Genomic DNA, 25959 nt, shown 5'->3' with positions numbered 1-25959 from the left:
ACAGCCATAGAATCAGAGAATGGTTAGGGTTGGAAGGGACCTCCAAAGGTCATCTAATCCAACACTGCTGCAGTGAGCAGGAACATCAGGTTGCTCAGAGCCTTGTTGAGCCTGACCTTGAATATCTCCAGGATGGGGCCCCAGCTACCTCCCCAGGCAATTTATTCCTGTGTTCTACCACCCTCATGGTAAAGGACTTGTTCCTAACATCCAACCTAAATCTGCTCTTCTCTAATTTCAAACAATTGCCCCTGGTCCTATCACTGCAGGCCTTTGTAAACAGTCCCTCTGCAGCCTTCTTGCAGGCCCCCTTCAGGTATTGGAAGGCTGCTATTAGGTCTCCCTGGAGCCTTCTCTTCTCCAGGCTGAACAACCCCAGCTCCCTCAGCCTGTCCTGGTAGGAGAGTTGTTCCAAAACCCTGATCATCTTCATGACCCTCCTCTGGACTTGCTCTGTCAAGTCCATGTCCCTCCTGTGTGGAGGGCTCCAGAACTGGACACAGTATTACTGATGAAGTCTCACCAGAGCAGAGTGTCAGAATCACCTCTCTCAACCTGCTGGCCATATTGCTTTTGATGCAGCCCAGGATGCAATTTACCTGCTGGGCTGCAAGCACACAATGTTGGCTCATGTCCACCTTCTCAACACTGAATGGACATATCCATTCCTACTGCCCTCTGAAAGGATTCCAAGAGGTCAGCTTGAGTACATAGCTTATTAGTGCTGAAGAGATCTGCAATATTTGTTAAGCACCACCAGCAGCTCTCTAATACTCCAATTTGGTGTACCTAGGACAGGATGCAGGGGTTTATGTGGTAAAACAAACAATTTCCACAAGTAACAAAGGCTGCATCGTGATCATCTAGAAATGCAAAGTGTAGTTTTTGTGAGTGAAGCCTGGGGAGGTAAGAGTGGGTGGTAAGAAGAGAGAAGAGTTTGCACTTGAAAATTAAGGAGGTTGTTACTGTGAGCACCATTCCAACTGTTTCTGCTTTAAAATGTTTCTAAACATTTTTTAGATGTTTTAGGCTCGAGGTGAGGAGAAAGTTCCTCACAGAAAGAGTAATTGGCCACTGGAATGTGCTGCCCAGGGAGGTGGTGGGGTCAACGTCCCTGGAGGTGTTCAAAAAAGGACTGGACGTGGCACTTGGAGCCATGGTTTAGTTGTCATGAGGTGTTTAGGTATTAGGTAATAGGTTGAATTTGATGATCTCTGAGGTCTTTTCCAACCTGGTTGATTCTGTGATTCTGTAAAATATGCAACAGTGGCATGAAACTTACATGACAGCAGAACTCACAGAATCCCAGCATGGTGTGGTTGGAAGGACCTCTGGAGATCATCTAGTCCAACCCTCCTGCTGAAGCAGGGTCACCCACAGTGGCTTGCACAGGATCACAATGTCCAGACAGGTTTGGAATCTCTCCAGAGAAGGATAGAAAGAAAAATGTATAAAACCATGAAGGTTCAAACGCTTAGCAAGGAGGAAAACGATAGTCATACTAAAAATTAAGGAGGGATGAGTGCTAAGTTATAATTAAGGGCAAACACATCTGTTTTACTGTACCAATTTACAGATACAGTTGCTTGCAGATCATAGCCTTGGTGTAAACATTTCAACTTTACTCCTACCAGACTCATCTTTACATAGATCCACAGATTGCATTGGGTTGGAAGGCACCCTCGAAGGTCACCTTGTCCCAACCCCCTGCAGTCTGGGAGGACACCTCCAACTACATCAGGCTGCCCAGGGCCACAGAGAGTCTAATCTTGAATGTCTTCAGGGATGGGCCTCAATTACACCCCTGGCCTGCTCCAGTATTTCACCACTCTCATTGTAAAGAACTTCTTCATTATGTTCAACCAAAATCTGCCTTGATCCAGTTTCAAACCATTGCCCCTCGTCCTATCACTCCAAGCCTTTCTGAACAGTGCCCCCCAGCCTTCCTGTAAGTCCCCTTCAGATATTGAAATGCAGCTCTAAGGTCTTCCCAGAGCCTTCTGTTCTCCAGGCTGAACAGCCCCAACTCTTTCAGGCTGTCTTCATAGGAGAGGTATCCCCAGCTACCTGATCATCTTTGTGGCCCTCCTGTGGATTTGCTCCAGCAGGTCCATGTCTCTCTTGTGTTGGTGGTCCAAGAGCAGCATGCAATGCTCCAGGTGAGGTCTCACCGGAGCAGAATGGCAAAATCACCTCTTTCAACCTGATGATCATGCTGCTTTTGACGCAGCCAACCGCTTTCAGCAGCAGTCTTGGATTGTCCCTACAAACCATTACAGTCCAACAGCCTGAGCAGTGCAACAGACACCATGTGGTGCACATTTTAACAAAAAGGGAAAAAAACATGAAGGAGAAAATAAAGGCTTAACTGGAATCACAACCTGCCTCTTCATTCCCCACCTGCATTTCAACTGCCAGTTCATAACATCTCTCTTATCTATCATCACTCAGAAATTAACATGCCTGAAGATTTTGATTACTTCCACATATATCCAAGCTCAAAGTTTCCAGTTTAACCTCAACCATTCTAAAAACCAGAACTTTTCTTTTTTCTTTTTTTTTAAATTCAAACCTAGCAGGCAACACTTAAGCCAGCCCTAGCATACTCCAAGCATGTACTGTTTCTATATCACAGAATACATACAGTTGTAAGAAACCTCAAAGATCATCCAGTCCAACACTCGACCCAGCACTGAAGGGTCAACACTAAACCATACCCCTAAGTACCAAGTCCACACAGTGCTTGAACACTTCCTGGGATGGTGACTCTACCATTGCCCTGGGCAGACCATTCCAGTATTTGAGAACCTTTTCAGTGAAGAAATATTTCCTAGCATCCAGTCTAAATCTCCCTTGGCACAGCTTAAAACCATTTCCTCTAGTCCTGTTGCTTGCCACCAAGGAGAAGAGGCTGCCCCCTCCTCACTCCAATCTCCCTTCAGGTAGTTGTTGAGAGTGATGAGGTCTCCTCTCAGCCTCCTCTTCCCCAGAACAACCCCAGCTCCCTCAGATGTTCATCATAGGCCAGGTGGCCCAGGCCCTTCGCCAGCCTCATTGCCCTTCTCTGGACATGTTCCAGCACCTCAATGTCCTTCCTGTAGTGAGGGGTCCAGAGCTTAACACTTGAAGTGTAGCTTTACCAGTGCTGAGTACAAGGGAAGGATCACCTTCCTGTTCCTGCTTTCTTGGCCACCTGGGCATACTGCTGACTCATATTCAGTTAACTATCATCAACCTGCTCTAATATCCTGGAAGTGCCTTGCCTTTAAGTGAATTATTTATAACTGCAATGTCCTCTGACAACAGGAGTATCAAAGTTACCATCATCATCAGTGCTGGAACTGGGGTTTTGTTATGAAAATCAGAGGTTGATCACACTGTGAAGCAGGGGAAAAGGAAAAATATCCCAGATGGAAGTGAACAAATGCAAACAATGCAGTACAGGAAAGGCTACAGCACAAATAAGGTTTAAAATATCCCTGCTACAATAGGTTGTGTTCAGACATTCAGTGTGTGTGTGTGACCTTAGAAACAAACACAGATTTTAAGAATGACAATGGAGCTCCTCCCAGGCTGAGGCTATTTGTTAACTTGTACTCACATATACTTCGTTGTGATCGAAGCGCTTTTTCAGGTTATCGATGAATGAATCTTCATCAAGTGGCTCCAAAAGGACCATATCTCCCACCCCAATCATGTCATCTAAAAGAGATGTCTTGACCTCCATTTTGGCCATTTTCTCCTGCAAAGAAAGAGAGAAAGAAAGAATATAAAAGAAAAGAGTGTGAAGTTAGATCAACAGCATTCCAATTATTCATAGGCATTTTCCAGTAACGCTATGTAAGGAATACAAGTTAAAAACTCGACTGACATTGCTTTATTTTTCTTTTTTCCAAGGAACTTTCTCAGCATTGTTTTATCTAGCCAGGTAGTCCACGCAATTCCAAAAAATTAACCTCTAACAGCCAATGATGCCTTCTGGTCCTGCAACATATTAAATGCCCCCTTCCTGGAGGTGTTCAAGGCCAGGTTGGATGAGGCCTTGAGCAACCTGATCTAGTGGAAGGTGTCCCTGCCCATGGCAGGGGGGATTGGAACTAGATGATCTTTAAGGTCCCTTCCAACCTAAGCCATTCTATGAATCTATGAAATATGAAACTGCCAGAAACAGTAATGAGGATTCCAGTGGGCACCGCATCCAGAGTTTTTGGGTGATTTCAACACAATGTTCAAGGCTATACAAAGCCAAGTATTAGCAAAAGCTTCACCAACATCTCTAGTGTATCAAATTAGGGTTTAAATTTATCAAAATCCTATTCTGAATGTCTTTCTCACCCTTACTTGCACTCCTCTAATTTCACCAACCTCTAAATGGAAACCGCTAAGTGAAACCCACTCAAAGACAAAACCCAAGCTAGTTTATCTCAATTCATGAAGCCTGTACTCCAGAGTTCCTGTATTCCAGTACAGAACTCCTCATTGTAACATGAGCCTACCAAGCGACTTCATTTCCTAACCAGACCCAACGAAGTTAGGGCTTTTATGGTAACTTTATCGCTGAAGGGAGCATATTTGCTGATCAGCAGCAATCCAGCTGACAAGTGCATCTATATAGCTGGAGTGACAAAAGACAGAAGTTGGGCTTAAATAGAGAACCAGGATCAAGCTAAATAACTAAGTCTGATAAAGGAAGCAATTCAGACAAAGAAGTCAAGGTCAGGCCAAGACCTGACACCTATTTGATCCTCCCAGCCTTTTTGTCTTTTCAATGCAAATACTAGGGAAGATTAACCAAGCTCCTCAAGAACTCCAGGCTTTCTGCTTTTGTGATGAGTCTGGAAAAGGAGCATATTAGCAGGGGTGGCCAGCAAACATGGAAACCTAGAATCAGCTACTGGGTTTGGGCACAACAACCCTATGAAAAGCTACAGGCCTGGGGAAGAGTGGCTGGCGAACTTCCTAGTAGGAAAGGACCTGAGGCTGCTGGTCAACAGTTGGCTGAATATGGGTCAGCAATGTGCTCAGGTGGCCACAAAGGCCAACAGCATCCTGGTCTGGATTAGCAATAGTGTGCCCAGAAGGAGCAGGGAAGAGATCATGCCCCTGTACTCAGCACTGGTGAGGCCACATCGTGAATACTATGTTCAGTTTTGGGACCCTCACTGCAAGGAGGACATTGAGGTGCTGGAGTGTGTCCAGACAAGGGCAAAGGAGGTTGAGGGGAGACCTCACTCTCTACAACTCTCTGAAAGGAGGCTGCAGTGAGGTGGGGGTCAGTGTCTTCTCCCAGGTAACAAGAGACATGCTGAGAGGAAAAGTTCCTCAGGGGACGTTTAGGTTGGACATTAGGAAAACTTTCTTCACTGAAGGAGTGGTCAAGCATTGGAACAGGCTGCCCAGGGCAGCTGTGGAATCACCATCCCTGGAAGCATTCAAAACCTTTGTAGATGTGATGCTTAGGGACATGGTTTAGTGGGGATTTGGCAGTGCCATGTTAACAGCTGGACTCGATGATCTTTGAGGTCTTTTCCAACCTTTACAGTTCTATGATTCTTCTGCACAGCTACACAAACCAACAGCTGAACACCAGCCAGCTGTAACCTCTCAGCTGTGAACTGCTACCAAGCCATCCTCGCTCCTGCTGTTATTGCAGCATATTTTAATTCTAAATATTTGTTCTTGCTTTCCAAAATGCCTTTGAGCAGCTACTACCTTATATGCTCAGAGTTAACTTGCCACCCATCAGATAACTGATTTAAAACAAGCAAAGCCTTTCATCTCTTGATTCTGATCACAGCCACTGTGCTACTACATGCTATTTGATTTTTTCTGTTTGAGCCCTGAGTGACATCTGAGGGATATTAGATCCAGACTTAAGTTGTGTTTGATGCTCTTCCAAATTCAACGAAGAGAAGCGCAGTTCTGCAGGCAGCTAATGGAAGTGGCACAACAAGAGCCCCTAAACCTGAACCAAGCCTGGGAATGAGGAGAAATTCACATGGAAATGCAAAACCAGCACTGAACTATGGTAACCAACCAAAGCTGAGTCAACTCTGCTAAACAAACAGCAGAGCATTTATTTTAAACAAAACTACTGGACAAATATTTTCATAGAGAAAGATGCTTTTACTCTTGAGAGTTCACCTTCCTGAACTTCCCAAAACATTTTAAACACTCCCAAAATCTTTTCAGAGGTGTCACTACAACTTCTGCAACCCATTAAGGCAAACACTTTCAACTACCAGTCTTGCTTCAATGACCTAATTACTTCCCATGAATCAAATAATACTCAAATCATTTTTGAAGACTGGAAAAGGAAAAAAAAGGTCCTTCTTAAGTATGGAACTTATTAAATACTGGGTATGTAGCCAAAGGGGGGAAAAAAATAAAAGCTAACATAAAAATCCTAATATGGGCAATTTCGACCTAAAATTTAAGTTCTAAGTAGTATACCTCATGTACCGTTGTGACTGACATGCCACCTACCACACTTCATGCATCACAGCTTGGGAATTTCAAGACCAAAAGCAGCCAATCCCATCAAGAAGGTTTATGTATTCCCAAGGCACACTTTGGAGAAGAGGTGCACAAAGACACTACATAGATTCATAGAATCACAGAATGGTTTGGGCTGGAAGGAACCTTAAAGGCCACCTAGGTTCAACCCCCCTGCCTTCCACTAGACCAGGTTGCTCAAGGCCCCACCTAACCTGGCCTTCAACACGTCCATAGAAGGGACATTCACAACCTCCCTGGGCAACCTATTCCAGATTCTTCCTCAAAAATTCCCTGAGCTCTCCCACACCTACTTACCACTTGAGTCTTGCTCCAAATTTACCCCTCTTACACCTAAAGCAAACATCAACAGCATTGTAAAACACCTCCCTTCTCTCTAGATTGTTAAACTGTTCTTCCTTACTTTGGTCTCACACTTAGGAAGTGACACCACTTAACACATTTCCATTCTCAGAAAAATACAGAAGATTATTCAGTAACCCTTCAAAGCTTGATTTATGTTGGAGAACATGCTTGTAGGATCATAAAATCAGAATTGTTTCAGTGGGAAGAGATCTTTAAGATCATCAAGTCCAACCTTCAACCTAACACCATTATGGCCACTAAACCACATCCCCAAGTGCAATGTCCACATGTTTCTTGAACACCTCCAGGAATGGTGACTCCACCACCTCCCTGGGCAGCCTGTTCCAATGCCTGACCACTCTTTCCCTGAAGGAATTGTTCCTAATGTCCAACCTAAACCTACCCTGGCACAATTTCAGGCCATTTCCTCTCATTCTATCACGTGACAGTAGGGAGAAGAGTCTGACCCCCACCTCACTCCAACCTCCTTTCAGGGAGTTGTAGAGAGCAATGAGCTCTCCCCTCAGCCTCCTCTTCTTCAGACTCATCAAGCCCAATTCCCTCTGCCACTCCGCACCAGACCTATCCTCCAGACCCTTCCACAGCTTCGATGCCATTCTCTGGACACATTCCAGCACCTCAATGTCCTTGTAGTGAGGGGCCCAAAACTGAACCCAGTAGTCAAGGTATTTGAGATGCTTTTATCCACACACTCCCACCTTACAGGTAGCCTTTTACAATTGTTGTATCTATTTGCAATGCCTGGGATCCAAAACCTTCTTGTCCCTCTTGGCTGCAAGGATGGCAAATTAGAAATGTCACTATTCACAGTAGTCTTATCATCAGCCAACCTGAAACAAGAGCTAATGAAAACTATAAATAGAAGATGCTGCAAAGAATAGGTAAACCCCCCAAAGCCTCATCCAATTAATTTCACACAATCCCTAAGAAGGAAATGAAGCAATGCCCTGTTCTTGCCACATTACAGAATCATCCAGAGTTTTTTTACAGTAGAACAGCAACAATTGTCAGCAGCTTCCTACAGATGTGCCCTCCTTAGCACATGTTTTGGAATGATCCCTGGCTGCAGACGTGGATTGTTTTCCTTCTTTCATTGCATAGCAGCCAAAAGGCAATTTGCTCACCAGAGAACTGACACACTAGATACACTCACAGAGGCTGCAGGCTCTGATTACCAAAACCAAAGCAAACCTTTGGTTTCACTACAACCAAACAGCTGTACAAAAGAATAGATTCATAGATTCATAAAATGGTTTAAGTTGGAAGGGACCTTAAAAAGCATCTAGTTGCAATCCCCCTTGTCATGGGGAGGGACATCTTCCACTAGACCAGGTTGCTTAAGTGCCCATCCAACCTGGCCTTGAACACCTCCAAGGAGTGGGATTCCACAACCTCCCTGGGCAACCTGTTCCAGTGTCTCACCACCTTCACTGTAAAGAATTTCTTCCAAATATTCAGTCTAAATCCTCCCTCCTCAAGCCCCTCGTCCCATCACTACAAGCCCTTGTAAAAGTCCCTTAGTGGCTTTCTTGTAGGCCCCCTTCAGGTACTGGAAAGCTGCTGTAAGGTCACCGAGTTAACAGTGACAATGTGCATCAGTAATTCAGTACCACAGCTCAAACCAATTCCACATTCTCTGCCTGATCCTGAGCCCCTGGCAGGCTGCAATTACACTTACCTACTCATTCCCTTTTTTCTCTGTCAGGGAGCAATCAGACCACACAGAGAGACACTGACAGGCCACCGCTGCAAAAAGCAGCTGGGACACAATGTAATTATGTGAACAATCCAAACCCAACAGGCACTACAGTCACCTCATACTGCTCATGACACGTGCAAGCACCAAATTAGCAGGAGGCAGGGTTTAAATCCATCCTGTTCTGCTGCCCAGCAATCCCTAAATGGCACTGGCTTGGGGCTGATGCTCAAAGGTTCGAGTTCCTTGGAAATAGCTTAGAATCACAGAACTGTTTTGATTGCAAAGGACCTCCAAGATCATCAGCCCAATCATCATCTAACTCTGCCAAGTCTGGTGTTAAATCATGTCCCTCATCACCACATCTCTGCCTCTTTGAAACACCTCCAGGGATGGGTATTCAATCACTTCTCTGTGCAGCCTTTTCCAGGGCTTGACAACCCTTTCAGTGAAGAAGTTTCCTCTAATGTCCAACTTAAACGTCCCCTGGTGTAACCTGGGTCCATTTCCTCTCATCCTATCACTTGTTACTAGGGAGACCAACATTCACCTGGCTCCAGCATCCTTTCAGGGAGCTGTAGAGAGCCAGAAGGTCTCCTCTCAGCCTCCTTCTTTCCAGGCTGAACAACCCCAGTTCCCTCAGCTGCTCCTTATAAGATCTGTTCTCCAGACCCTTCACCAGCTTCATTGCCCTTGTCTGGACACACTCCAGCACCTCAATGTCCTCCTTGCAGTGAGGGTCCCAAAACTGAACATAGTATTCATGATGTGGCCTCACCAGTGCTGAGTACAGGGGCATGATCACTTCCTTGCTCCTGTTGGGCACACTACTGCTGATCCAGACCAGGATGCTGTTGGCTTTCTTGGCCACCTGAGCACACTGTTGCTCATGTTCAGATGGCTATCAACCAACATCCCCAGGTCTTTCTCCAAAACTTGACACAGAATTAGATTTGTTTTGCAAAACAGCAGCGTTTGTGAGTTAAGTAAACCTTGTGTTGGTTCAGCAGGTAACCTGAGGCAGACTCTGCAGCTGAACTATTACAGGGACCATTTCATTGAAAATTGGATTTCCTGACATCAGCATGTATGAAATAAAAGTTGGCATTATTCAAAGAAAACCCTTCCTTTCCCTCCAGATCCTCTCATTCTTCCAGTCTCTGGATGCTCTGGGGGAGCAGTGTGCCAGCATTTCCTATCCGCTGCCCGGCTGCTGTCTGCTAGAAACACCTGCATCCTTCTTCTGCCCAGCGGTGACTGCCACAGGTGTTGCTCTGTCACCATCAACATGCAGAAAGAAAAGAGCATGCAGAAACAGCACAGTGTTGCAGTCCATCATTCCTTCCTGCAGGACCAGGGAGTTGAGAATTCTGACAGACAGATTGCAGCAGGAATGTTAATAGAGACCACAACAGCAGTATGAGCACTCTTCAAAGAACTAAAGTGCTTCCTCTAACACTCCATGTTACTTTTCTTTTAGTTTGGCCATCTGAACATCTTCTGAATTCCTTTTCCTTCCACAGTCCCACTGAGTCAGTGTTTTTCAATCTGAAAAATTTCCTCATTTGGGGCTTTTGAATAAGCTATTGTTGCCCCCAGCACAAGAGACACAGGGACTGGGTCCAGAGGAGAGCCACCGAGATGATCAGAGGGTTGGAGCATCTCTCCTATGAAGACAGGCTAAAGAGTCAGCCTGGAGAATAGAAGGCTCCAGGGAGCCTTTAAAGCTACATTTCAATATCTGAAGGGAACCTACTGGAAGGCTAGGCAAGGAATGTGTAGAAAGGCTTGTAGTAGTAGGACATGGGACAATGGTTTGAAACTGGAGCAGGGCAGATCTGGGCTGGACATAAGGAGGAAGTTCTTTACAACAAGAGTGGTGAAATACTGGAACGGGCTGCCCAGGGACGTGGTTGATACCCTGTCGACATTCAAGATCAGACTTGATGTGGCCCTGGGAATCCTGATGTAGTCAGAGGTGTCCCTGCAGACTGCAGGAGGTTGGGACAAGATGACCTTTGAGGCTCCCTTCAAATCCAATGCAATCAGTGCATCTGTAATGGGAACAGGTTGCCCAGGGAGGTGGATGCCCCCTCCCTGGAGGTGTTCAAGACCAGGTTGTATGAGGCTTGAGAAACCTGGTCTAGTGGAAGGTGTCCCTGCCCATAGCAAGAGGGTTGGAACTATTTAATCCTTAAAGTTCTTTCCAACCCAATCCATTCTATGATTCCCTTTGGTTTGGCCAATGCCTGAATTGTGGCAGCTGCTGGGATGTGTACAGAGGGTATGATTCTCTAGCTGACCAATTGCACACTGCAAAGAACAAAACAACAACATTCCAAGCGTGCCAAAAGAAAACATCCTGCAGAAGACAGCCCTCCGACATGCTGGTATCTACAACAGAGGAATACTTTTTAGCTCATATTCAGGGCTGGGTTCTAGTGGTTAAATGACAGGTAAGAAAGGGTATTTAAACAGCTGCTTCCAGCAAAAGAGCAAGACTGAGAGGTAGGGATTATGTCAAGGACTACAACTTCTTCTGTCAAGGGCTTCTGGGACTCCTTCTGTTAAAGACACTCTAAGACTCTGTAATGCTGGAGATTCTGCAATACTGTAATAAAGGACTTCTGAGATTCTCTACTCTCTGCATTTCAGGAATTCTGTTGTGGAATAATAACAGGGTTCATGCCTCATTCGTCACACATATGCCCCCCTGAATCGGGGGATACTATATGAACGTCTTCCAAATTCCTTTTCCTTCCACAGTCCTCCTGACCACATCTGTGTTTTTCAAACTGAAATATTTTTTTCATTTGGGGCTTTTGAACGAGCTAATGTGTCTCACATCTCACCCACCAAGCAAGAGCTATCGGTTGGTGCAACTTTATTTTCTGCAGGCACTGAAGGTTACACCTGTATGCCAGATCCCTTGGGTAGCTAACAACAAGCAGCCCTGGTAAATTGCAAAAGTAAAATGTGGTGTGTATTTGTGCTAGGACGGCAGGAATGTTTGCATTCAGCATCAGCTAAATGGGAACAGCTCTTTAGCAAGATCAGATTAGGGCAGAGTTGCATGCCAGAGACTGCAATTGAGATGACAGATTTGTCCAGCAGAATTCCATAGGAGGAACGAAAGCTCTGCTGGCTCCTGCCACCAAACGCCACGCTTGTAGCTGAAGATTGGGCAATTCTCAAGAAAGAAAGGCCACTCAAAGTCCTGCTGAACAAACAGCTACAATCATGTGAAATATCATCTTTTAGTAGTTTAACAACAGCTGCAGGTCAGTAAGTCTGCCAGCGCAGTATTAATCGGCGCACATGAGAAGTGTACAAAATGGTCACTGGGACACTACCTCCTCCTGGCACAAACAGCATCGGGAACTTGCTTCATTAACAGGACTCAGGTCCTTTATAAATGCAGAAGGGAGAGCTTTGCTTGCTGTTGCTGGACGGCTTTGATGTTTGTTGAGGGGGTAGTGGTATGTTTTCATTTTACATCAGCTTGGTTACAATCTATGCTAAGCAGTAATTAGTTGTAATCAAGCCCCCAAAAGTGAGACATGCCTCTTGTGTGTCTCTGTTCACACCCTTTGTCACCAGACTACGCACCACACTCTTGTAAAAGGTGCACAGTGCCTTGCCACAAAGCCAAAATAACCTGACCCAGAAGACACAGCTTATAGAATCATACAATGGGTTGGGTTGGAAGGGAGCTCCAAAGGTCATCTAGTCCAACCACACTGCAGTCAGCAGGGCCATCCTTCACTAGAGCAGGTTGCACAGAGCTTGGTGGAAGAAGATCTCCAGGGATGGGGCCTCAACCACCTCCCTGGGCAACCTGTTGCAGTGTTTGACCATCCTCACGGTAAAGAACTTGTTCCTAGCATCCAATCTAAATCTGCTCGTCTCTAATTTCAAACCATTGCCCCTCCTCCTATCACTGCAGGCCTTTGGAAACAGTCCCTGTGCAGCCTTCTTGTAGCCCCCTTTAGGTACTGGATGACCATTATTAAGTCTCCCTGGCACCTTCTCCAGGCTGGACAATTCCAGCTCCTTCAGCCTGTCCTTGGAGGAGAGGTGCTCCAGCCCCTTCTGATCATTTTCATGGCCCTCCTCTGGACCAACTCCATCAATGAGACAAATTCATGAGCCTGAGGGAAGGAATAGGTGGCTGTGTCTGCAATCCCTTACGGCTACTCTCTGCTGCTCTTGCATACTAGTTTGAATCACATTGCCATGGATATTATAAGAGACCATGGCTGAATCTATTCTGCTGTTTCTCCATTATATTCTCAGTAGCACAGGTTCTCAAATTACTTCTCATAATTATTTTGTAACCACAACACAATAACTGCCACCAGTAACTGCACTCAGGGGTTGACCTATTTCCCAAGTCAACCTGCAGCCGTGCTTTAACTCATCCAGGTCAGTCATACAGTATGCTAGCTTGGAGAAAAGCTTTTTGGTCCTTCAACTGCTAGGACACCTTTAAAACCAGCTAAACTGATCAAAATATGTCTGGTACTCCATTTTTATCTTGTAAAAGTGTTTTTACATTTTGGATTAGCAATGGGGAAAGGGGGAAAGGCTTCAAACTGGAAGGAGCTCAATTTAGATCAGCCATTAGGCAGAAATTCTTCCCCATGAGTGTGGTGAGGCACTGGAACAGGTTGACCAGAGGTGTTGCAGAGGCTTCAAAGTTGGAAGTGTTGAAAGACAGACTGGATGGGGCCTTGAGCAACCTGGTTTAGTAGTTGTCCCTCATACCCATGGCAGGGGGCTTGGAACTAGATGATCCTATTGACAAGTCTCAAATATTATAGGTGTGGAGTAGCCTTTTCTGTAAATGGTTATTCTGAAGTCTGCTAATTATTTTTTTCCAAGTTGCTTCTGTTTAATGGGGAGAACACCTTGGGCTCTTTCAATCTATCTGGAAATAAGTATTCACTAATTAGGCTATTTGCAGTCCAAAATTCTGCTTGAAGTCCCACTGACTTCAGCAGAAAAAGGATCCATGGTGGTTTCTGACATTTAGGCTTTTCTTAGTCATTGCCTGACCACAGAGTTTTATAACCACTCCAGGTGCACGTCTACAAACACAATAAAATACTCAGGAATAAAGGGGGTGTCCTCTTGGCACATACTTTGCTAAGATTCTCTTGAACCTTTTTCAAGAGGAGCAAAATGTGACTGCAAAACTCCAAGTTCTCCAAGGTCTAGCTGCCTTCTACCCCTCAACCAAAACCATTTCATAGATTCATAGAATGGTTTAGGTTGGCAGGGACCTTCAAAAGCATCTAGTTGCAAGCCCCATGCCATGGGCAGGGACACCTTCCACTAAACCACATTGCTCATCCAGCCTGGCCGTGAACACCTCCATGGAGGGAGGCATCTACCACCTCCCCAGACAACCTGTTCTGGTTTCTCACCACCCTCACTGTAAAGAATTTCTTCCTAATCTCCACTCTTAATCTGCCCTCCTCAAGCTTCAATCCATTCCCTCCCATTCTATCACTCCAAGCCCTTGCATAAAGTCCCTGCCCAGCTTTCTTTTAGCTCCCTTCAGGTATTGGAAGGTTGCTATAAAGTCACCCTGGAGCCTTCTTTTCTTTAGGCCGAGAACTGTTAGTCTTGACAGCATTCTTCAGACAACGCAAAGCTGTGAGTACAGAACCTGAACACAAAGAAAACACCCTCATTTTTTAATAAGAAAATCCCAAACCCGCAAAAATTAGCTTTTACTACTGAATGTCCAAACTCCACTAAGCAGGGAATGCCCTTTTAAACTGATTATCTTCATCTTTTAAGCTGCTGCTGAAAGCTTTCTGCTGATTTTTTGGGATCCTGCCCAATCCAAAGGTCATGTTTGCATAGCTGGTGCAGAACAGGGGCAAAACCCCCAAGGTAGCACTTATTTGTTTTGGGAGATCTTCTTGTTTGTTGTATGTTGCACACCAACAGCTCACTACTGCACCAGAACCTAGGTTTAGAACATCCTCCCAGTAGCAGATCCCCACAAAACACTATTTGAAACCAACCAGCCCTTGCAAAGTCAAAACATTTATTTCAGCTGAGGTTTAACTCCTTCAGAGATGATCCAGTGATCAACTGTAATTTGGATCATTCATTTATATTTTACTGTAATACGATTTTCACTTGCCCTTCCACACACTGCCACTTCATGCTGCTTTCTGCCACTTTACTCTGCTCTGGTAAGACCTCCCCTGGAGACCTGTGTCCAGCTCTGGAGCCCTCAACACAGAAAGGATATGGACCTGATGGAGTGAGTCCAGAGGATGATCAGAAAAATGATCAGTGGCTGAAGCACCTCTGCTACAAGGACAGCCTGAGGGAGCTGGGGTTTTTCAGCCTGGAGAAGAGAAGGAGTCAGGGAGACCTAATAGCAAGCAGCCTTCCAGTACCTGAAGGAACCCTACAAGAAGGCTGAAGAGAAACTGTTTCCAAAGGCCTGAAGTGATAGGATGAGGGGCAATGGTTTGAAATTAGGGAAGAACAGGTTTAGACTGGATGTTAAGAACTAGTTCTCTGTCATGAGGGTAGTGCAATACTGAAACAGGTTGCTCAGGGAGGTAGTTGAGACCCCATGCCTGGAGATCTTCAAGGTCAGGCTTGACAAGGCTCTGAGCAACCTGATCTAGTGGAGGATGTCCCTGCTGATTGCAGGGGGGTTGGACTACATGGCCTTTGGAGTTCCCATACACTCCAAACCATTTGATGATTCTATAAACAAGCACACAAGCAGATAGCAAGACTTGCTCCCCTCCAGTCAGTACTTCCCTGATTTAGGCAGAAGAAATCTGTCTCATAGTAGAGAGATGTCTTCATATTATAGGGTTAAAACACCAGAGCAGACAGTAATCTCCTCCGGTGTTTGTGTGCCCTGCCTGGTAAGCAGCGGGTGATAAGTCTTGAAGATATGCAGACTATGAAACAACAGAACAGGTAATGCCACAGCTTCACTCAGCTGCCAGGAGCAGGAAGAAAAGCAACCACAGAAAGCCATCAGGGCAGTTGGTAAACCAGACTTAAAACTGAGCACGAGCAAACACAAAGCTAATCAGGAGCTTCAGGAAATCCACATCCCAGAAGAGGTGTTAGTGGCCCTATCTACTCCTCCATCAAGCCACCCATGATAACTGAGCATACCTGCAACTCCTAGAGCATCTGGCAGACACCATGACACTACCATGAGCTACCCACAGGGCAGTCCCCATGCATGTGTATTCTCTCCTCCAAGGAGCACATCTGGGTTACACTAACATTTTCTATGTGCTGTGGATCGTGCTATGGGCCATCAGCTTCAGGTGTCCCCACCCAGACCCAGGTGTCCTTGTCCATCGTGGCTGCGGGACAGTGTCCAGGCCTCAATTGAGAGGGTGGCCAGGCAGGGGACAGGCTGATTTTCCACACAACTGTAGGAGCAGGCAAGCTCTTCTATGAGGACAGGCTCAGGGAGCTGGGGTTGTTCAGCCTGGAAAAAGCTCCAGGGAGACCTAATAGCAGCCTTCCAGTACCTGAAGGAGACCTACAGGAAGGCTGCAGAGGGTCTGTTTCCAAAGGCCAGCAAGTGATAGGATGAAGAGGAATGGATTGAAGCTTCAGGAGGGCAGATTTAGACTAGAGATTAGGAAGAAATCCTTTACAGTGAGGGTGGTGAGACACTGGAACAGGTTGCCCAGGGAGGTGGTGGATGCCTCCTCCCTGGAGGTGTTCAAGGCCAGGTTGGATGAGGCCTTGAGCATCTTGGTCTGATGGAAGGTGTCCCTACCCACGGCAGTGGGATTGGAACTAGATGATCTTGAAGGTCCCTTCTATCCCAAAACATTCCATGAATCTATGAACATCTGCCCAAACCCAAGTTATAAAACCACCTATTCATGGGCAGAGGAAGCTTAGATAAATTAACTGTACTGTGTAGGCATCTTTTCTTGTCTCAAGCATTGAGCTATATCTAGAGTGTTGTCATTTTCACTCTCAACAGTCATTTTCAGTAGGATATCTGAAATCACAGGGCAGAAGCCCTCAATTTTTAAATCAGGTTATCGTTTGCTATTTCTGTGCATCTCTCTCTAAGATTTGTCTTAAATAGTGGGAGCAGTTCAAGAAGCTGCATTTCAGCATGACCTTTCCCACTCTTGTCCAGATGGCTTTGAAGTTAGGAGCCAGCAGACAATGTTTTTACTAACATCTAGCATGATAAACAAAGGCATTTCCAAATGAAATGTAACATTTCACAGATTCAGAGAGGGACACCTTCCTAAAATATCAGTAGAAATCATCTCCTCCCCACAGAGGAAAAAAGAGCTGGTCTCTAATTCATTGTATACCCACAGGTCCTGAGGCTTCCCTCACTTCCTTTCTGTGAGAGCTACCATCTGGCAGTTTTAGGAAAGAAAATTATCTTTTCACATGAGATCCAGGCAAGCTTCCCATGTCAGAAATCTCTTATGAGGTGTGAGTTGCTCCAGCTCTACCTTTGCTGGCCAGAAGACTTTCCGTGGTTTCTTCTGGCGTGAACTTTGTTTTAACACAGCCTTGCACTCCTTTGATCACTGAAGGTAATCTCCAGAGCCCCTTTAACTCCTGCAGCCATACAGTCTGTGAACTGAACAATGGCAATAGGAGCTCTACCTGTTCTGTATGTTCAAAATTAGTGCCAAAAAATCACTGTATCACGCAGTCATGACTACCACACTGTGCTACTCCAGAGGTGGGTTTTTCAGCCTTCTAATGGTTCATGAGAAATAGCTCCTACAGTGAGCCTAATTTCTAGCCTAATTTTTTTCATAGTCTGCTAATATCTATTTCTGCTTCCTTCTGGTAATGCTAATGGGGTTTTGTTTCTAAATTACAGAATCACAGAATATATTTGGTTGGAAGAGATCTTCAAGATCATCCAATCCAACCTTTCACCCAGCCCTGCAAGGTCAACACCTAACCACATCCTTTTGCTCTCCCAGGAAAGCATTTAGAGGGGATCATCTCCATGACCATCATTCTGAACAGAACACAGCCTGTACTGCTCATTTTCCTTTCAGTGGCTCCCCCATCCCCCTGACCATCCTGACAGCTTCTTCATGTCCCCATTCCTATTTGAGCTCATGTTTGCTGAGCAGGGTTAACCAAAACTGTACAGAGGATTCCAAGTGCATCATGGCAGCAGTATTTTCTCACCACGTCCAGGAATATTCCTTCAGAGAGCAGGATTTGTTTTGCTTTTCATCCTCTCTACTGTGCTTTGCTTCTCTAGAGTTTCATCTGGAATCACCACTTCCCAAGCTTACCCTGCACAACTAAGCTCCACCAGTCACAGACCTACTCACACATTAAAACTAGGAAGGGTCTCTAGACACTCCAGTAGCCAAGAGGTTACAGGTTTAGCTGTAGGTTTAACTTTTTAACTACTCCCCAAAATAAGCTGCCTTTTAACCTCTACTATCTTCCTTCTGACCTCTCTCCAAGCTTCTCCTGATGAAAAAAAGGTAGAGCAGCTGGTATTCCTGCCCAAGTTAGACATCCCAAATGTTCCTTCTTTCACATTCAATAAGTATGAGTTCCTCTAGAAAAAAAAGCTTTTGTCTCCACCCTGGAACATGAAGTTCTAGCAAAGATGTTTGGTGGACAGTTAAGCGGTCCCCAGAGTCCCAGAAGAAATGGCACCTCTTCATCTCGAAGCCAGTCACCAGAGCTGTTCTGTTAAGCTGTTTATTTTCTTCCTCAGAGGAACAATGGAGAGAATCAATACCAACTTCACGCCCTTCAACACCTCTACTGAAAGCACAACCAACTCCTCATTACAGCGACATCCAAAGAGTCCTTAAGACTCTTTGATCTAAAAGGACTCCTTTAACCATCCTACAAATTGTTTTAACACAAAGGCATTGAAATCCAGAGGGTAAGTGCAACTTCCTTTGCTCCTGCTTTCCCCAGGTACAGAGTTCAACACTTTATGACGCAGTGGTTTCCTCCTTTCATTTCTGAGGTGCAGATTTGCAAACGTCAGTGGAAAAGATTAAAGCACAATTATCAGGAGAAGACACACACTCTGTTATGCAAAAAACCTTATTACCTGAAGAGATATTCATACACCAATATGCTCTGGTGGATACAAGGAAGAAAGACCTCCATAAAGAAAATACACAGAATCATAGAAGCATTTCAATTGGAAAAGACCTTTGAGATCATTGGGTCCAACCATTCTCTAACTCTACCAAGGCTGGTGCTAAACCATGTCCCTCAGCACCACATCTCTGCCTCTTTGAAACACCTCTAGGGATGGGGATTCAAATACCCCCTTGGGCAGCCTGCTCCAGTGTTTGAGAACCCTTTCAGTGAAGCTGTTTCTTCTCATATCCAACTTAAACCTCCCCTGGTGCAACTTGAGGCCATTTCCTCACTTGACATCTCCTCTCCTCTCAACTAACAAGTGACAGGATAAGAGACAAACATCCATGGGGCTCTAACCTTCTCTGAGTTATAGAGAGCAATGAAGTCTCCCTTCATCTTCCTCTTCTCCAGAGTAAACAGCCCTAGTTCCCTCAGATTCTCCTCACCAGACCTGTTCTTCAGGCCCTTTACCAGCTTTGTTGCCCTTCTCTGGACACACTCCAGCACCTCAATGTCCTTCTTGTAGTGAGCAGCCCAGAACTGAATCCAAAACTGGGTGTACTGGATACAGTACCCAGTGTGGCCTCACCAGTGTCAAGTAGAGGGAAACAATCACTTCTCTGGTTGTGCTTGACATACTATTACTGATCCAAGCCAGGATGCTGCTGGCCTTCTTGGCCCACCTGAGCACACTGCTGGCTCATCGTCACCCGGCTGTCAACCAACACCCCAAGGTCTTTCACTACTGGGCAGCTTTCCAGCCACTCTGCCCCAGGCCTGAAGAACTGCATGTGCTACATGTAAAAGAGGAGAAACATTTCCAGATGTGGCTGCCCTGTACCTGGTTTTCTTGCCATTGCAGTAAACCCTGCAGTTGAATTATTTTTATTTCTAATTCAAAGTACTCCCAGTATCAATTTTGAGCACAGAAACTATGGAAATTATGGTCAACTACAGAAAAAAAAAAAGCAACTGAGAGTGAAAAGCAAGAGAGCTTGCATGCAGAACATGTTTGTGGGCCCAGGAAATTTGTACCAGTGCTGACCAGGCTGCGGTCACCAGCTTTTAAAAACTGCTTTCTGATGACAGCAGGGAAAAAATAGTTTATCTTGGATGTTGATTTAGAAAACCAAGAAAATTAATTCTGATAGAGCAGCACCCACCAACACTTCTGTTACTCAGTACCTACTCATAATTCTCTCCTGTTTTTTCTGTTTCCTGTATGCTGCCTTTCTTCCTGATATCTTTTCTTTTCATGGCCCTTTTGCCCAACAGCATAAAGATTTCTGCAAGGTTCAGACCCTCAAAAGGGCTTCTGCTTCTAGAAAAGTGGGAGAACAAGGCCAAGCTTCTTAGTGTGCCCACACCAAAGCAACTACAAGGCAGCACTGCACAAAGTCAGGGGACAAGGCGATTCCCTCAACCCCAAGATACACTTACTCCCCATCCCTGCAATGGAAAAAATCTTTGTGACAGGAAATGTTTCTCACCCTTGGTCCTTGGAACTCTGGATATCAGGATTCCTTATCTGGGGCCTTCAGCCTGTTTGCTGAAATGTTCAATCTGGCTGCTTAGGCTAAACACCATCTCTTCACTGCTTTCATCCCAAAGGCTGGAGCATCAGTGTGTGTTTTCCACTGGAAACAAAGGATGCTGATCCTGCCTCTAGAGTCCCTTTATTCCTTCTACACTGTCCTCATAGAGGGATTCCCCAACCAGTTTGCATCTGAGAGGGCTTGATAATTCCTCTTCATCTCTGAAGCTGTGTTTTGATACTTCAGCCTTTCCCACTGAAAGACTTTCATCACGACAGTCACATTGCTAGACCAAGAAAAGAACAAATTTACCTGTTGATATCAAGTGGAAAATTTCCCAGTTACAAGGAGCTGGGAGAGACAGAAAGATTGACTGCTCAGTTTTCTCTAAAAGCTATGCCACTAGCTCTTGCATGAAAAAGATAATCTAGATGGTTCTAGCCCTGCACCTGGAGGATACTAATAGTCTAAAAAACCCAAGTCTGCAAGCAACTCCAAAGACTCCACTTGGAAGAACGGGAAGCAAAAGGTGAGATAAACCTGCTTGGTTTCACAACAAGTTTCTTCAAAACACAGCAAAGGACCCAAAATGCTAGGAGTCACTGGAAATGGCTGTGTGTACCATAAAGCTCCTGTCACAGGCCAGGCTGGTCCCTGAGGATCAAGCCAGGAATTTCACTGTTACCTGCCTCCCAGCTACAGGATACAATTGCAGCAAGCACGGATACATCAGTAGCTTCTGGAGGATTGGGGATGCATATTAGAGATAAGTAAAGAAGAGGCCACTGGGTGAGAGACAAAAAAACAGCTTGGCCAAAGGCAAAAAGGGGTGAATGTCAGGATGAAGATGCCCGTCTCTTTTCAGTGGTGCCCAGTGACAGGACAAGGAAGAATGGGTATAAGCTGGGACACAGGTTCCACCTCAACATGAGAAGAAAGTTCTTTACCATTAAGGTGACAGAACACTGGAACAAGATGCCCAGAGAGGCTGTGGAGTCTCCTTCTCTGGAGACTTGCAATACCTGCCTCGATGGGTTCCTGTATGACCTGCCCTAGGTGATCCTGCTTTGGTCTAGATGATCTAGATGATCTCTGAAGATGCCTTCCAACCCCTACACATTCTGTGAGAAGAGTTAATGTCCCTACTGAGGTATAGAAACTAGAAAACCCAGAGAGGGTCACAGAAGGTCCTCTTTTATTTGCTTAAAGAGCAGAGGTACTTCTCCTAGTCAAAGGGGGGGGGGGGGGGGGGGAGGGAATCTTACTTCTTTCATATATTTTTATGAATGTGAATGGACACGGAAGGGTTTTGAGACTCCCACCTTCTCCTTTCCCCACCACTCTCCTCAAAGATGGGGCTTAAGTCCAAGAGAAAACAAAACAAAACAAAACAGACACCAAAATCTGGAGTCATACAAACCAAAAGAGAAAAGCTTTCACAATCTACAACCAAACTAGGACACAACTGTAGAGGGTGAATGTCTCAAGCCCACCAGGAGAGATTCACAAAAAGACCCTTGTTGCAGTTCCAGCATCCTCTCTAACAGCTACTTCACAGCACAGGACAAAGAGTTGCAGCCCTTTCCATCATCCCATCATCCCCAAAGAAAAATCTGTACTTTTTTTCATTCTAGGAACTGCAACACAAAAGAAAATCAATGTTATTCTTCACTGCTTCTTTATGACAAAACATGCCTTGATGTTAGTTTATACATCAGAAATCAAGCTCTGGTTTCCTTCTTTTTGAAGGATATGAATGGAGAGGTTACATAAGGGTGTAATAGGAACTGTTACTTCCTTTCCCAGTTGAAGAGAAAAAGCTGTGGATCAGGTTACAGACTCAAGGGCTCTGGTCATCACTAGGGCAGCCTTCCTAAATTTTTTGCCAGTAGTCCCCCAAGGAACAGGAGAAGCTGCTTAGAAGGCTCTGAGAATTTAAAAGGCTCAAGTACATAACTATTGGGAGGGGGAAGTCTTTATTTTTGACTTTAATCAACTTCAGGAAATTCCCTAAGCTTGACGCATGCAATCACTCAAGTCACCATTTTCCATTCATTTCAGTTTGTCTTTCATTAGCCCAAAAAAAAAAAAAAGGATGAATGAAACAGAAGGTAAGGTTTACAGGATGGTCTACACGTGAGCTGCACTAGGCAAGCTTGGCACATGTAGTTTAACTTTGGCAGTTCCAGCTCTGACTACGTAGGGCAAGCAAAAGGAGGAAACACACAAGTGTCCAGAGTGGCCTACACAAGCACTAAGCTGTTCTCCAAACCATCCCACTCACACTATCTTCACCTTCGTCTCCCATTCCCAAGCCACTGTGATTACTGCTGCTGAAGGAAGATGAGATCAGACTCCAACACGAGGAATTTCTGTTCCCACAGAGCTCAGAGGAACAAGATGAGCTCAGAGGATCATGTGAAGCAAGTCCACGACACTTCCATGAGGCAGAGTATCTCGAATACGTTGCCAGCAGTTTAAGAGTGCACAGTGGGAAAAAGTAAGGGCTTTGCTTATGTTTCCAATTTTTCTTTCCCACTTCCTCCTCTCATTTGCCAGACTTTTATTTTCTCTTCCCCCAGAAGCACCAGCAGGCTTGCAAATTACATTCGCCCTTCTAAAAGGAATTACATCAAGGCATGCACAACGTTTGGAAGGGCTAACACACAGAACTACACTAAACTACTTGACCCTGGCATCATTTCCTCACTGAGTTCTTCCCCGCAGAAATCACAGAATGATTTAACATGATCTCTCATTAAAAAAAAAAAAAAAGAGGGGGGGGGGGGGGGGCATTTTTCTGTGATCTAGGATGCTTCCATTGGTTCTTTCACCTCCACGTTGCAGAACACTCAATGTATTTGTGGTGCCCATATGGAACCAGAAGCTTTTAAGATGTCCATTAAAGATGCCACCTAACTCCACATAGGTGTTTTCAGAAATGCCTCTCCTAAGGATGGGGGTGGAACTTGTGGTAACCCAAACCACCACGACGGTCATCTCCAACACGAGCGGTGGCCACGCTTATGTTGCTCTGGAAATAAGGGGAATGCTCCAACCACACCACACCTTCACAAGAGAATTGAGCCAGAGGCAGCAGGCTGCATTAAGCACTACATTAAAGACATTTTTAAGCTTAAGCCTGGGAGGACTGGAAATAAAAACACACAAAGAGAAGAATGTTGTTACCTTTAATATGTTTAAAAGCGGCCAAGCCCTGAACTCTACTTTAACAGATGGGTTGGGCTACTTCTGTTCCCCAACACCATGCACTTTTGGGGGAAGCCTTGTTTTTGACACAGGGCTTGACAAAGTGATGATTCATCCAGGGAAGGATGGGCAGACAGCTTGTTGCCAGCCTTAATTCACAATTAACAATAGGATAGCCGGATATGGGAAACTCATGATTCGACATAAAAACTGCAGAGTCAGCCATTTCCCCTCATCTTTACATTTTTCAGCGCTGATTTCTAACCTGGATACATTTTAACTAGTGTCTCCAAAATACATTCTAAGAGTAGTTGCTTTTACTTCATTACTGTCACGTCTGCCCTCTAGGATAGTGCATGGCAATTGAATCAATCACATCATCTGGAATTGCATAGGTTGAAATCTCTCAGAAAAGCAAGTAGGGCGCACACGAACATATGAGCACACAGGTACTGTGGGCAAAACGAGTGAGCACTTGGTGACGGTACCAACAGCCCTGCTCCCTGCAGGCCGGCCTTGCAAGGATGGCCATTGTTTTCCACAGGGAGTCTGGCCGCTCCAAGGAACAAAAGGATGCCCATCCCAAAACACAGCAGATGTCCTACACCGAATCCCAGCTGGCTCAGCCTCCATAGGAGCAAACAGACGGTCTGAGTTGGGAGGCTGCAACAAACCGTCCCCTCAGGGAAGATCTCTGGGACAACGACCCTGCCCTGGAAAGCTTTTCCTCAAGTCTCCACAAGTTCCCCGACGGCTGAATTCATCACCCTGCTCCAAGTTAGTAGCGCTCTTCCCACGGTCCCCCCCTCTCTCCCCCAGCCCGAGGCCGCTCTTTCCAGCAAGGAAAGCCGCGCACACACGGGAATTATTTTAGACAAGAAGAAACAGATGCCACGGTCCTTCTAGAAAAAGCAGGCGCGCACAGACACACACAGTGTGTGTGTGCCATAGGATCCGGACCGTCTCTGCCTGTGTGCACACCAGCATTCACGCTGAAATCAAGCTGCCTCAAGCCCACAGCCATCCACTAGATGCTAACGAAAACCACAACGCCCCAAATCGTCCCAAAGTCGCAGTTTTGCCCCGGCAAAGGACAGCCAGAAGGCTCCGAGTTTCATGTTCTCCGTTCTCGCACTCGGACCCCCGGTACCTCCGCAACCTCCCCGCAAAGGAGCAGGCGAGAAACCCCCACACCGCCCCCCGCCAAGCCGCTGCAGGACCGACCCCATCCCTATCCCCGCGGAGGGCGCGACGGGTCCGGTCCCGTCCGGCCAGGGCACAGGAGCTCCGCGCTCCGACACCACACAACAAAAGGTGCCGGGTCCGGCCGTGCGGGCAAGGGAGTGGCGGGGGGTGAGCTGTACCTCTGCTGCCGAAGGGCGCTGCCCGCGTCCCGCAGCCGTCCGACGCCTCCTGCTCCGAGCCGGCGCCGGACACTTCCCAGCCGAAGCGCAGGCACAACGGAACAGAACAGAGTACCCAGCCCCAGCCACAGCCCCGGCCCCGGCCCCTCCCCGCCCGTGAGGGGCGGAGGCGCCGCCCGCTCGCCCTGGCCTCGCAGCGCCGCCCGGTGGGCGCCGCTCCCGGCGCCGGGGGGCTGCACGCCCCATAACCACCTATCTCCGGCCCCAGCCTCGCTCTCTGCAGTGTGGCGGCTCCGCCGGGTAACCCCGATTTGGAGTGGAAGCCTCACCTGAGCCCCGTCTGCTGCGAGCCCGGGCGTTGAATCCCTCAAACCTGTCCCCATCAGCCTTTAGGATTAATTGGTTTTTTTTCCCTTTGTATAGTTCCCCTTTGCCTTCAAAAGCTAACCAAGAAGAGAAACTGACCTATCTGAGCGAGAAGCACAACATCCCCGGCTAGATTTCTGCAGCGGTGTTTGCAGCACCTCCTCACAACATACCAGCGTTTTAACTGTAAGCACTTAAAAGCATTTACGGCAAGCTTTGCATAACATATCTTATCTGCTCAGTCCTGCTCCTGATAAGCACATGAGCCATCAACAATGTAGGGCAGCTCCCCCACTCTCTGAAAAGAAGGGGAAAAAGAAGAAAACCCCCTAAGGGTTGTATTCACAGTGTGGGTTGGCCTGAAACTGGCTTTGAGGGGCCTGTGGGTTGGCAGCCTGAAACTAGCTCTGAGGGGAAGGCACAGCCATTTCTCCCTACCTCCATAAAAATTCTCCAATGCACAGGTGAGATAGGGGAGTGTTTAGGTCTATCTCATATTCACACGCTTTCTGACAAAATACTCTACATGAAAAGTTTTAGAGAACCCCAGCATGATGAGGGTTGGAAGGGATCTCTGGGGATCATCCAGTCCAACCCCACTGCTAAAGCAGGGTCTCCCACAGCAGGTTGTCCAGGATCACAATGTCCAGGTGGGTTTGGAATGTCTCCAGAGAAGCAGACTCCACAACCTCTTTGGGCAGCTTTCTCCAGGGCTCCAGCACCCTAACAGCAAAGAATTTTTCCTCATGTTTAGGTGGAACCTCCTGGGTTCCAGTTT

The 25959-nt window shown here is 46.2% G+C and overlaps 1 protein-coding gene across 3 annotated transcripts in view; it reads right to left on the bottom strand.

Annotated features, from left to right (window-relative positions):
• MYO1B (myosin IB) overlaps positions 1–24896 on the bottom strand; it is a 142943-nt gene extending 118047 nt beyond the window's left edge. For all 3 annotated transcript variants that reach the window (XM_068137930.1, XM_068137931.1, XM_068137932.1), the window contains exons 1-2: positions 24816–24896; positions 3602–3742 (exon numbers count right to left, since the gene is read on the bottom strand). In XM_068137930.1, the coding sequence (XP_067994031.1) occupies positions 3602–3736 (135 nt within the window). In that variant the 5' untranslated portion in view covers positions 3737–3742; positions 24816–24896. The remainder of the gene's footprint in view (positions 1–3601; positions 3743–24815) is intronic.
• Between the last annotated feature and the right edge of the window lie 1063 nt (positions 24897–25959).

This window comes from Melanerpes formicivorus, unplaced genomic scaffold (assembly GCF_026170545.1).
Source record: "Melanerpes formicivorus ecotype bairdi unplaced genomic scaffold, bMelFor1.0.p_v2 SCAF_5, whole genome shotgun sequence".
NCBI classification, from domain to species: Eukaryota; Metazoa; Chordata; class Aves; order Piciformes; family Picidae; genus Melanerpes; species Melanerpes formicivorus.
Note: the sequence above shows the minus strand (reverse complement) of the source record. Positions and strands in the feature narration are given on the sequence as shown.